At 43.0% G+C, this 14,290-nt stretch overlaps 1 protein-coding gene across 1 annotated transcript; it reads left to right on the forward strand.

The window, feature by feature from the left end:
- Positions 1–7,192: 7,192 nt before the first annotated feature.
- Positions 7,193–8,747, forward strand: LOC118087587 (potassium voltage-gated channel subfamily C member 1). The gene is made up of 2 exons (XM_060273851.1): positions 7,193–7,276; positions 7,690–8,747. Exons 1-2 carry the CDS (start codon positions 7,193–7,195, stop codon positions 8,653–8,655), a joined length of 1,050 nt encoding a protein of 349 aa, XP_060129834.1. The 3' UTR covers positions 8,656–8,747.
- The last annotated feature ends 5,543 nt before the right edge of the window (positions 8,748–14,290 follow it).

A 14,290-nucleotide genomic window follows, 5' to 3' on the forward strand; every position in this document is an offset into this window, starting at 1 on the left:
GGATTTCATCAGCCCATAAGATTTCTTGAACAGGCAAGCATGTCACTGGCTCTCTTGCACCTTTCTCTACTACACCTGGTGACCACAAGTGATCTAGCTCTTGCTAGGAATGTTGCAAGTGTACGAACAAGTGTATTGTCATAAGAGAGTACCCCTGCACAAATATTTCCCACCTCCAGGGCCTTATCAGTAAGAAAGATACACACAGTATGAGTTCCCACAGGGCCGGCTCTACATAGACCCCCGGTGGCGCAGTGCACCACGGCGGGGGGCTGGCAAGCTGGGCGCCGGCCTGGCAAGGAGGGCGCCGCGTGGCGAAGCCGTGCGGAAACCAATTGCGCCCTGCGAGGGCGGGGCGGGTGGCGGAGCGATCTCCGCCCCTCAGCACCAGGGTGCGCAATCTGCTCAAGACGGCCCTGAGTTCCCAATTGAGAATCCTGGAGGTTGTAGCCCCACTCATTTTTACACCTGGCAAAGAATCTCAGCTTGGCCCTGAGAGCATCCAGCACTGCCTTCCTCTGCTCCAAAAGTCAGTTGGGGGGGGGGGTCATAGGGAAGGTGGAGGTGGTGGTTTGCAGGTGCCTTTCAGCTTCTGGAAAATGTCAAAATAGTCACACTGAATGCTCAGAATACTCTATTTACATGAAGTCAGGTGGAACATTTGCAAAGGTTCCAGCTCTTTCTGAGCAAGCAGCAAAATCTTCAACCACCCCTCGTCCCACACTTTTAAGATAGATTTTATATACCAGTATGTATATAAATCTATCAATGTTTAATTGTATTTCAGTGATTGATTTTTCTATGTTTTTTGCCATTCTTTTTTTTATCTGTAAGTTGCCATGTCCCATCAGTAGGAAAGCTGGGGAATAATAATAATAATAATAATAATAATAATAATAATAATAATAATAAATAATGCATACCTAGGGGAATGAACGAATGAATGAAGCAGTATATTTGACAGAGGGAAGGATGGAAAAGAAAAGAAATCAGGCAACAATTAATTCAGAGAAAGAGGAAATGGGGAGCAAAAAAGTGTATGTTGCTGGATTTTCTAATTTGAGATACCCAAGAAAACAAAAAATGGGCTAGAGAGAGAGAGTGCACCCACCTGATATGTGCCCTTGAGAACATTGAGCTCAATACCAATCACTATGTCTGGCTGCTTTCCCTTTTTCCTTCAATCAGAAGTTCTCCCCTCCTGGATCACTGATTCAAATATATCTTTTAAATATATATCACAAGATGCTGTAGCCTAAGAGCTACAAGTGCCTAGGATCTTTGTGAGAATCCTCACAAAGGTCAGCAGAGGATGAGGTTTTTCTAAATAATTTGTTCCTCTAATCAGAAGGTGATATAAAAGAGGCAATGGTATACTTGACTAACAAGGAAAGCAAGAGCCTCGCTTTCCGCTTCTCTTAAAATAGCTCAATTGAACTATCTGCATTACAATTTGCTGCCAGCTGTAATTGGAGATTATGCATGCATATCAACTCTCCTTTCCAAACATCACTTTTTGCATTATTTATCTGGGGATGCAAATCCATGTTCAAAAAACTCTTCCTTGCTCCTCCCTGCTTGCTCCCTGCAGTTTTGGAGAATCTTATCTGGAGTTTTATTTTAAAATGTAGGGTAAAGAATGGCAAGTAGCACCACCAGAAGCTGTGGCACCTGGGCACATACACATCAGCGGAGAACAAAAGCTTTTATTGCTTCCTGATGTTCTGGGTGCTTTAATGCTGTTCTCATTGTTATTGAATAATTTGCCGCACCCTCCTATCATTTAACAAAATGTTGACCAGTAACCTAAGGGGATGATTGAAGGTGATCCAACTTAGTAATATGGGAAGAAATATCATTCAGTTTACAAATAATGTTATATTCAAATTGGCTTTAAAAAGTCTGTCCATGACCATTTACTAAAGCAAGAGGGGAAGCCTGCGACCCTCCAAATGTTGTTAGATTCCTGTTCCCATCAGCTAGCGTGACAAATGATAGGGAATTATGGGAGTTGTGGTTGAGCAATATCCAGAAAAATCACAGGCAGGGCCATCGTACCCATAGGCACTAGGGGTGTGGGGCACCTGGGCACTGGGCTCTCAGGGGCACCAGGCCAAGAGTCTGGGGCCCGAGAGTTGAGTCGGGGGAAGAGCCCGCCCGCCGGTCGGAGCACCGCGGTGGGCTCTTCTGCTGTGGGTGGCTTTGCTCCACGAGTCTGGGGGTGACCGAGCCAGCGGGACTCTGAGGTGGCCAGCCGGCTCTGCCCTCCTGCGCACTTGGGACTGGGCAACCTGGGGGTGTGTGTGCATCTTTTCACCCCAGCGCTGCATATGCTTAAGACAGCCCTGATCACAGGTTCACTATTCCTACAATAAGGAGGTAGACATGTAGAACAGGTATCAACAAAGAGTTGGTTATGCACATGAATGTCCTTCACTTAACAACTTCGACACCAAGTGATACATTTGCATGTGTGAATGAGTCGACACTGATCTAACGCCACAGATCTCACATCACCTCAAACACATTACTTTTCACCCATTCAGCTAAGTGAGTCATCTAATGTGCCATATCGAAGCACTGATATATTAAGTAATTTCCTGCATGTATGAATCAGCCTTCAATTTCTGAGAGGTATAGGGTTGTCACATGTATTTAGGGGAAGGAAAGTCAGCAATGATGCCTCAATACCACTTCTTCAACCACAGCATGGGGCAGTAGACCTGGTTGGAAAGCATAGGGGGTTTTGCACACTAGGTCCACTCATTCAAGCACTTTGGGACTTTCATTTTCCTGGTCTGCACATTGTAATGCATTGGGGATTTGGGCTGCTATGTCTACCTATAGCAGGCATAGGCAAACTCGGCCCTCCAGATGTTTTGGGACTACAACTCCCATCATCCCTGACCACTGGTCCTGTTAGCTAGGGATGATGGGAGTTGTAGTCCCAAAACATATGGAGGGTCGGGTTTGCCTATGTCTGACCTATAGGAAAGCGCTGGGGGTTCCAGCTGCCAGGAATACCCATTAGAAAGCATTGGCGGCAGCTATTGGCAATTCATTTTAAATACATCAACATTTCAGTGAGCATAGTAGGTCAAGAAAAAAAGTCCAATAACTTCATATCCAAAAATAGCCACAAAGCAGATGGCAATAGTGCATAGGACTCTCCCCTTCCCCACCATTTATGCTTCAACCTAAAAGGCGGGAAAGCCTCCTCAGAGTTCTGGAATCAGCTGCTATAAGAGGACTGGAGGGTGAGGCAAAGCAGCCATCCTCTGACAGCAGACAGAGTCGGTCCCCCCACTCACAGTTCTTCCAGAACAGCTCCCTTATGAATGCTCCTAGACAAGGCAGGTGGAAACAGCCATCACTTGGCGGCAAACATAGAGTCTTTGTTTATCCCTCACAGAACTAAAATTCCCAGCCCCCTTAACAAACTACAGCTCCCAGGATTCATAGAGGGTAGGGGTGATGAAAATATGCTTTAAATGTATGGTGGGTGTGGAGCCTCTCTTCCTTCATAGAGAAGCGAGCAAGAGAGAAGACTAGCCTAGAAAAGGAAAATGACAACATAGGGGAAAATATGTTTCAGAAGGGAGGATGAACAACAGTTTGGAAATGCATCTGTGACTGGTGGTCTTGATTCGGTTGCTACTGGCCTCCCCCAGAAGGAATATGTTGTTCTCTTTCAGCTTTGAAAACGTTGCTTTCCTTTTTCAAGACAAAGCAGGCATTTGCATTGAATGTTGAAATAATTATTTTCGAGGGTCTGTCAGAGGCAAGAATTGCCTCACACATTAAATCTGGTCCTGCTTCAGACACTACCACAATAGTATATCAATATGATGTACACCACTGGACACATCCATATCATGGGCAAATTCAGAGGACCAGAAAGAGGTTGGTGGGATTTCAAGAATCAGCCTTAGGCATTTTTATGCTTTTGCATGAGCCTCCCACAAGTGTCTCTCAGCATTATAACCAGTTCCCACAGGGTGGGACCTAGATGGAGGGAAATGGTTTGCTGAAGAATTTTAAAAAGGAAAGTGGGTCGTACTGTGTGTGTGTGTGTGTGTAATCATTTACCTCACTTATGAAATAGCCCTCCACAGAAATAGATGTAAAGCTCTTTGAATGCTCTTGAGAACTATATTAATCTTATTAAATCTAAAGTGTTGCTATTTGGTAAACTTGGCAAGACGCTCTTCTCTGACATTCAGGAAAAATATAGATGCAATACTAGGTGAGGGAGGCGCAAAAGGTGGGTGTTGCTGGGAAGATAGCTTTGTTGCTATTTGTCACCCATAAGCCTGTTTTCTGCCTATTTTGAGGCAGATAAATTGGATACAAATTAATATTTGTAGTGGTGGTGGTGGTAAAACCCAGCTGTGGATTTTGGAATAGTAACAAGGAAGGTTCAGCTAATAATCCTAAAGTGGCATGAGCCATGCATTTCTTAACTTGTATTTCTCCTCTTTCCCAGAAGTACAGTTGCTAAGGCAGCTAGCCCATATCATATACCTGTGCTTTTAGATTTTTCCTAGGCAACACTTTATATTGTCCTTCTTAAATTTCTTCCCATTGCCCTTTGTTCCCCTTTCCAATATTTGGAGATGAGTTTGAAATATTAGCCTATCCTCTAAAATGTCTATCGTTTCTCTCAGCCCATTTTTAATACACAAAACAAACCTGTGTGGGATGTTTGATAAGAGGTAGGTTGTGACTTTGCCCAAGACCCTCTTGTGATCTTCAAGGCTAGTTCAGGATTTGAATGAGGACTTCTCAGTCACAAAGGTGGATAGCATTTTTCAGGCCAAGGGCCGCATTGCCTTGTGGGCAAACGTCTGAGGTCCACATGCCAGTGGTGAGTGGGACCACAGACAAAAGCAGAGAGAGCAATAAATGTGATTTTGCCTTTGTAAAGTAAGCTACCTCCCTCAAGGTAAGCAAAGGGCATTATCAGAGTTCAAGGACACAGTTCAAAGACATTCCGTGACGGGTTTGACCTTTGGAGAGGGGCTGTGATGTAGAGAGTTTGGGGGCCATATGGAGATACTTGGAAGACTCCATTTGGCCCTATCCCTGGGGTAACATTTGGCCTATTCTACCACACTGGGCATTGATCTTTCACTAGAAAATATTTTTGTTTTATATGTCACTGTATCAATCGTTCCATATTCTAGGATTTTTACTTCTCGTTTCTGGGCAGTGTTGTAATACCGGTAGGTGTGAATAAGTCTTGTTTTTTTGTTATCCTTGTTATTTCTATTTTTAAAACTGATAAATTGGGAAAGTTCTCGTGCAAGGTGTACTAGTACTGGAGTAAAATATGAGTAATGCTTTTGTCACTAATGATTATATTGATACAGGCAGAAGCAGAAAAGATCGATATTTAGTAACCTTTGCATCCTCGGGAGAATGTTATCACCTTCAGGAGGTTTTAACAGTGCAGAAGCATTTTTTAAAAAAAGATTAATTTATTTCTGAATTAATGCTGCCATATTAATGAAGATAAAGTAAAAGATCAGATATCATATTTGGGTGAAGAACTATTGAAGCCCATGAGAATTTGATCTGAAACCATTTTGTTCTCCCCCCCCCCCTTTCTAAGATAAGAAATACAGGAGAGGCATTTGAAGAGACACTGAGTAAATATGTGTTCTTGATATTTGCAGGCCATTCTGCATTAGTGTCAGGTTTTCAATGTGTGTGGAGGGGGAGAAATAAATGATTAAAACTGAATTTCTGTCTGGGGTCCCTATGACTCTTCAGATCTGCTGGGACTCCAACTCCCATCCATCAGTCCCAGCCAGTATGGATAATCAGAGGTGATGGGAACTGTAGTCTGGCAACATCTGGATGGTCACAACCTCCCCCCTCCCCGAGTGGAGCTTTAGTGGGGGAAGAGCCATAACTGAGTGGTAGAGCATCTGTTTTGACTACAAAAAGTCCCAGGTTCAATCCTTGCCATCTCCAGGTAGGCCTGGGAATGCCCTGCCTGAAATCCTGTTTAGCCACTGCCAGTCAGTGTAGACAAAACTAGATGGACCAGTGGTCTAAGCAGCTTCCTGTGTTCCTGTAGTTGGGAGAAAGGGCTGCCTGACCTCCATAGGAAACAAGGAGTAGTCAACAAGCCATAAATGGGAGGAGGGATTCCAGTGCTGCTATTCTAGAATCTTGCAGAAACCAGGTGTGTGGACCAGCACCTGTGGGATGCAAAACAGGATTTTATAAATATCTACAGGGCTACTTCCCTTGTGTTGCCTACACCACTTGCATAAAAGCCAGGGCATTCCATGTGTGTTCAGTGAAGCAATTTTGCAATTTATGTAGGATATGCATAAATGTGGATGATGGGCTTCCCCCAACCAAAAGAAAAAGGAACCCTATATTAGTGTGAAAACTCCATGATAAAGCCTCCTATGGGAAATGTCAGGACTCTACAGGACTGTGGTAGAAAGCCAGCCTCAATTCATATTCAGCAAAGTTTCTTCCACCCTAAGTGATTCGTTCTACTTTGCAACTCTAAAAATAGGGCAATTGGGAGCTCAGTTCTGAGCCAGCCTTGATAGCCTGCTGCTCCTTATTTTATTTTGAAACTATTTGTTTTAGCAAAACTATACCTGCTTGCTTGTTCCTGATGCCACCCTTGGTTTGTCCTATTTACCTGTGTTACCTTGGCCAATGTACTTTAGATTCATTTTTGGGTTCAGTGAGTGACCGAGGAAACCAACTCCCCATAGCTGGGCATGTGCGTGTATAGCTGGCCTTCTAAAGTGGGAAGATGGTGAGACTTAGCCAAACTGGGATACATTGGATCCTGGGCCAGCCTCCTTGCCATTGTACAACTGCATGGTACCCATTTCAGGCCCAATTGCTGCATCAGCTGCATATGATTTCAGAATGTGCAGGAGATCAAAATGGGATTCACACATCCTCTTTAGTACAGAATCTAAACATATGCTTTTTCTGAAAAGAATTTGATTTTGAGATGAAGAGTGAAACAAAGTGAAACAAAATACTAGGGCTGTGCCCTGTCTTAGGACAAATCCCAGATCCTGAACCCATCTGGGATTGGCCCAGAGCAGGTCAAGACAGCCCCAGATTGTCCTGGGTCAGGTCTACTCAGAGCAATCCAGAGCAGCCGGGTGACCCCATGTTTAATCATAGTTCTAAACCCTAATTAAACATGCAGTGGGTCACAAAGAGAAGGGGTGAAGGAGGAGACACAGGCAAAGAATCTCACATGTCTGCCACCTCCTTGCCACTGACAGTATGTTTAATTGAGCTTTTTAATCCTATTTAAACAATTAGGGCTGTACAAGTCCCCTGATTCAGTTTGGATCTACATCAGCTCCAGGTTGTCCCATGATATGAGGCATCAAATAAGTCCCCAAACTACAGGGTATTGGCAGCTCTAGGAAATATTTTACAATGGAACAAGATGGTTCAATACACGTTTCCTAAACTGTAGGTAAGCCACTCCAAAGATCATAAGCTAGCTTGGCCATGGACCTTGTTGCTTTGCTAAATAGGTGTTGAGCACTTGCAGCCAGGCAGCACCATTTCTACTGGTATTATTTTCTTTAATGTCTCACAAGCAAATCTCTATACGCTTTGTGTTTTCCCCTCCTCACAAACAAACTTTGCTGCCTAACAGCTTTCTCCTGTTTTTTCTCTCCACAGTATATCGCATTTGCCTCCCTCTTCTTCATTCTGGTTTCCATCACTACCTTTTGCCTGGAGACCCATGAGAGATTTAATCCCATCGTTAACAAGACGGAGACGGAAATTGTTGGGAATGATACCCACGTGCGCATCTACCGGGAGGCGGAGACAGAGGCCTTCCTAACCTACATTGAAGGGGTCTGCGTCGTTTGGTTTACTTTTGAGTTCCTAATGAGGGTCATTTTCTGCCCGAACAAGACGGAATTTATCAAAAACACCTTGAACATCATTGACTTTGTGGCCATTCTGCCTTTCTACTTGGAGGTTGGACTCAGTGGCCTGTCTTCCAAAGCTGCTAAGGACGTCTTGGGCTTCCTGCGGGTCGTCCGATTCGTACGAATCCTGCGAATTTTCAAGCTGACCCGCCACTTTGTAGGGCTGCGGGTCTTGGGTCATACCCTCCGTGCCAGCACAAACGAATTCTTGCTGCTCATCATCTTCTTGGCATTGGGCGTCTTAATCTTTGCCACAATGATCTACTACGCCGAGAGAATAGGTGCTAAACCCAATGATCCTAGTGCCAGCGAACACACACACTTTAAAAACATCCCCATTGGCTTCTGGTGGGCTGTAGTCACCATGACTACCCTGGGCTACGGAGACATGTATCCTCAGACTTGGTCAGGCATGCTGGTGGGGGCCCTCTGTGCTCTTGCAGGCGTGCTGACCATTGCCATGCCTGTACCCGTCATTGTGAACAATTTCGGAATGTATTACTCCTTAGCTATGGCTAAGCAGAAGCTACCAAAGAAAAAAAAGAAGCATATCCCACGGCCGCCCCAGCCGGGATCCCCCAATTATTGTAAATCTGTCATAAACTCTCCACACCACAGTACTCAGAGCGACACATGCCCACTCGCCCAAGAAGAAATGTTAGAAATTAACAGAGCAGGTAGGAAACCTCTTAGAGGAATGTCCATCTGACCTTTAACCTCCATCCTTTGTAGAGATTGAAAGATTCAGTCAGACTGCTTTCTTAGCGCAATGGGTAGCACATTATCCCATTACTGTCCCACCACCACACATGGAACAATGTGTGGGACATACAGGTTGCAGGGACAAAATGGTACAGGAGAAGCTGACAAGTGAAACTTAGGAGCGCACGCTTTAGGAGCCTTAATATTGGTCCTGTTTAAAGGGACACTCAAAAGATTTTAAGAGTTAATACAGCTAGTGGAAGAATATTTTTTAGAAATTTACAGCTTATGTTTGCCGGGCTGCATTAATACATCAGGATGGTTCCCATTAGTGAAATGCTTCCTGGCATACTGGGAGCCAGGGGCGCAGGTCATGCCCAGCAAAACAAGTACACACAAGTACACAATTCCCACACACCCTGGATATCCCCCCCCCCTTGTTCCTAGATGTTTTTTGAGTTGCAGAACACCATTTACATTTCAGAAACCAGGTGCCTCCTTAAAGGATAAACTTACATCAATACATGCAGATTTCATGAGACAACCATGTATATTTTTTTCCAGATGGTTAGCCACCCATTAGAATGATAGCTTAGATTTCCCACAGAAGCACAATGTGATTCGGAAGGGAACAAGGCTAAATGTAAGGGTGTTTATTCCACACCACGCGACCCAACCAATTTTGTAACAAGTAGCGACATAATCAACATGGAAGCTTAGCATTTAGAGCTCTGAACAGGAGGAGCATCAATGGCTTCTCACAAAAGGTCCACAGTCTACAGCTCCTTCAACCCTCCCCACAGTCAAGGCTGACTGAAAAGGGGAGAACATTGACCATCTTGTGCAGACTTATTCTCAAGAGCCATGAGCGATAATCTCACAGGGTACTTTATTACGATATTTTTTTTGTTAATTATAGTGATAAATGACAGCAATAAGAAAATATTCCCAGTCAGACTAAACTATATTTCATATTAGTTCAAAATTGGGGGTGGGGAATAAAAATACTAGTCATCATGGAATATATTATAATATCCCATGGCTAGTGGTTAGTTATGGGATTATCTCAGTTTTATGAGACTCCTCAAAGAGCACACAAAGTTACAGGGCTTTGATCTGATCAGTTCAACCCCATAATCTACCTCTACCCATGGAATATCATTGACCAATTCTGTGGGGGGAAATAGTAGTTTTAAACATAATAAACACAAATTATTTTGGCCGGTGAAACAAGCATTGGTTGCAGACATATGCAACTATCAGCCTATTTTTAAAAGATACTTCCCATTGGGATATATTGCGATAAAAGTCATTTATACAGTGATTCATACTAAACTTTAGTAGTGAGGGATATGTTTAAGGAACCAGTTTATAATTATGATGGTCTTGCAGTATCATTTATATGTTTGTTTATTTTTGGTGGAAATCTAATATATCACTCCATGTGGGTGAAAAATCTCCTCTATCCATTTCATAGCCATGCATGTGGATGCTATTGAAAAAACACAAAAGAAGCGTGACTTTCCTTTGTGTGTGTGTGTGGCTTCACCAGTGCCAAACGCTGATTTTTTTTAAGAGATGGGAAAGTGATGGCAGAAAATTAACTTTGTTCCTTTGCAGAACTCTGTAATATTCCATACAGATGGTAAAGTGCTTTCATTTTTGTCACTATATTTTGCTGTGGGTTTGTTTGTTTTGGGGGTGTTTTTTGTTAACCCTTTAGTTTGATTTGAAGACTTCCATTGCACCAGGCTGGCCACAATCCATGCAATGACTGCCTCTTTACTATTTTACCCTTTGCGCGCGCACCTATGTGGTTTTTGCTGTCCATTCTCCTCAGGTTGCAAATGCTTATCACAATGCCATCACAAAGCAATGGAGCACCTTCTTCATGAGTAAATAGGAATGGTTTATGTTTCTGTGAAGGACGGAGGATAAGAGGACACTCATGAAGCAGCGTGTCACATACATCCAACTGCCCAATGAGATCATGGCAGATTGTGTATCCATGGTGCAGTGTGGAACCACCGTGTTCTCATGAATTGCTCTGAACTCACATGCAGTCCCTGTGCATAAGAGGTCCTGGCGGCCATCTGTTATCTCTGGTGTGATTCTTCTTGTATGTGGGAAAGTCTGAACCGAACTGCTCCAGCAGCCATTTGTCTGTGTGTGATTGGAGCAGCACTTAGTTGCAGCCCAGCTCACATGGAGGGGTTGCCATTCAGTCCTACACATGAGAAGGATCACGTGGAGAAATGGTGTGGCCAGCTTGCATGTGTGAACCTTAATGCGTATCTGCTTGTCATCAGCTCCAGAGCCCATTTGTACTTTGTTTAATTCGGTTGGATTACAGTACCTACTCATTCATTCGGTGCAGCCTAAAGCAAAACTTGCATATTTTATTTGGGGGCAGGTTGTAAGGGCATTGCGGTGAGGAGTTTATAATATTCAGGGACATTGTTATTTTTCTCAAATTGGCACTGCACAACCCATTGTCTCTGTGCAAGTGGCCTGCTGCAGTCATCACTAGTAGACCACACTCAGACTTCTGACTGTTATTCATAGGGGTTGGGCAGCACAGAACTTGGAGGAAAGGAGATGCCAAAGGGAATCTCATCTGGCTCACATCGATAGTGGCTATGGAATACCGTAAGTAGTACCAGGGATGGATAGTGTCAGTGATGAATGTTAAAAACAAGGCCAAAATGTTTTTGCCTTCCAATACAAAGGATAATACTGTACCATTCTTTCTTTATAAAGACTTCAGCAGTTATCAGCTACTATCTGGTTCTGTAAATCATATAAGAACCAATTGCTAAACATTACAGAGTTGCTGTCAAGGACCTGAGGACCTTAGGGAAAACTATATACACTAATACATAACACTGGAGATGCACACTTAACGAGTAGCCTGTGCATGGCACATTAGTAACACTCTGACCAGCTTTAGTGCAGTTTCTAGTCTACTGTGAATCCAGAGTGGATTCTTTTGGTCTGGGTGTCAATAGAAATATTGAATTAAATGTAAGTAACCCCACCCAACGGTCCTTACTGCCAGCACCAGTGAAATTACAGTGCACTTTGTAAGTGCCTACTCAGGTTCTCTGCACCCTAACCTTTATATGGAAAGAGCCACCATGTTAAGTTATATATATTCCCCTTTTGAGTTTTAGAGTGATACAGCTAAAACTCACAGAATGCTGGAGAGAGTAAAATGGCCCCACCAGATCTCGTAGAGAGGTCTGCAGGTGGAGAGAAGTATAGGCTGTAGTTTCATGCTTTCTGCACCTCAGAATTGCCTAAGAATGTGTGTCTATAAGACACGCAGGAATGAATTCAGCACTCAGAATCCACAGAATAACCACTTTTTGCTTGTGCTGATTTAGCTAAGGTGAACATGCAGATTCCTGTATGACAGTCTAGATTGCTGTGCCTTTGTGGCTCACTTAAAATGGGAACAACCAGTAATGCTACTGCATTGCACTACCTCATAAGTGATCGTTTACTTTAAAAATAAAATAACTGTTTTGCCTTATTGAAGGGTGATTCCTGACCATCGCTGCATATAAGTATAACCCCACAAAGTTAGTGGACATAAATGAATGTAGCAGTACATTGTGGAAAGGGCCATAGCTCAGTGGCAAAGCGCATCATTTGCATGCAGAAGGGCCCAGGTTGCATCACCAAGGTCTGGGGAAAACCTTCCTCCAGAAACCTTTCAAAGCTGCCTAGTCAGTGTACACAATGCTGAGCGAGATGGACCAGTGGTCTGACTTGGAATAAGGGAGCTTCCTCTCTTCCTATATGTACATTTACCCATCTGTATTCTATTTCTAATTTTTTTTATGGAAACTGGACTAGTTCCAGACCTAAGGCCTAGCCCACACTGAGTTCATACTTAACACACCATAGCCAGTGAAAACATCCCTGTGTTCAAGTTTGTAGTATGCTTATATAACAGGCATGATAGAGTCAGATTTTTTTTTCCCATTTAAAAATGAGTTACAAAAGTCAGGATGACCGTAGTAGAACCCATACCTTTCCTGATGTCTCATCAGGACCAGAGGAGAGAGATTATGCATCTCTGTTGTTTTTCTGGGCACTTAAAGTCGCACAAGAGTCTGCTCATTTCTGGGCCTTAAATTTTTTTTTAAAAGGCATGGATATTTTAGTAACTTAGATTTGTGGGGTTTTCAGACTTAATCAGTGCTGAGATGTTAAAGAAACACACAGCTCTGAATCAGCATTACCACTCTGCCCATGTTCTCTCAATAAGGAGTAGGAACAATCTTGAGGGTTTCTTTTTAGAATCAAGGGAGTATGAATTTTATGAAATAAACCAATAAATCAAACTTCCACCCCAATGTCCCTCCCCACCCCCACCCCAGCCTTTATTCCACCCACCCACCCAGCCAAAAAACCTGGCACTGAACCTGCACGTATTTGAAAACCTTTGCTCATCCTGACCTAGTTTGACTACCTGGAATAAATCAAATAGTCTTTAAACTCAAAGTGCCAGGAGCTCCTTCAATATATTTCATATTTCAATACTTAATAGCAAAACAGTTCAGTGACCATACTATCGACTATCACCTGAATCTTCGCTTCCAGGGCTGAAACATAAATCTGCTGCTTGTGTTAAAGGAATTTTACATCAATGAGGTTTTATATCCTACTAGTTGATTTACCCCATGTGTAGTTAAGGAACAGAAGCCATTGTATTCTGAGCCCTTAACTATCAAAACTGGACAATTGTCTACCCATAGATTGATGCTTTGCAAGGAGCACAGTGCAGCTAAGATATTTTACTGACTGGTGTTAATGAGTATGAATGTCAGTCACCCAAATGAAATGAGCATGTGGGAAATGAGGAGTTCTTCTTTGTGTGACATCCCACAAAGCCATTTGCCCACTGACAGTGGGGCAAATACAGATTACATTGACAACTATGACAGCTATGACCTTCTGCACTGAGGTAAATTGACATCACTGCTGTAATGTCAGGGTCCGACCTGACATTATAGGCATATTGGCTATAGGCAGAGCCAATAAAATAATTTGCAAAATAGTGATCTCACTGAAAGCTTTTCAGGGTTTTAAAAGAAATCAGTCCTTGCAATGCCTTTGCATTTTTTCACTTTTATAAATGGGGAGCTGAAGACCTGATCATTTTGAATTTTGGATACTGTAGTAAATCAGTACTACATTACTGCTTATGCACAGAACAAATTATGGCTGTTTATACAGAAACAAAAACAAACAAATGGGGTTTTGTGCGGAACTCAAGTCTTGGTGTACTTCTTCTTACTCTTCTATACATGATGTAAACTTCAAAGTCTTTCTGTACTTGTTGCTTTCATAAAACAAAACCATTTCTGCCCTCGTGGTCCTTCACATTCATCTTTGCTCCTTGAATGGCATACATTTCATATTCTACAGATCATCATATTGTAGTTATTTATTACCTAAGACTGAAACTCAAGTCGGAGGGTGGTGCTGTAAGATCTTAAGTGGTGGCTCGGAGAGGTAGCTTCTGCAATGATTATCTCTCCCTGCTACGTTAGGTAGCACAGTGAAATATCCCCAGATATCTGACCTGTTCTTTGACTATAGCATCCTACTATGAAACTACTATAATTTTA

This window comes from Zootoca vivipara, chromosome 1 (genome assembly GCF_963506605.1).
Source record: "Zootoca vivipara chromosome 1, rZooViv1.1, whole genome shotgun sequence".
NCBI lineage: Eukaryota > Metazoa > Chordata > Lepidosauria > Squamata > Lacertidae > Zootoca > Zootoca vivipara.

What these genes read in the sequence shown, in the direction of transcription:
- LOC118087587 (XM_060273851.1), top strand. Translation starts at nt 7,193, where the DNA reads ATGCAGTGGGTCACAAAGAGAAGGGGTGAAGGAGGAGACACAGGCAAA. An exon ending in CCACCTCCTTGCCACTGACA is followed by an intron (nt 7,277 to 7,689) that starts GTATGTTTAATT and finishes TTCTCTCCACAG; the next exon opens with TATATCGCATTTGCCTCCCT.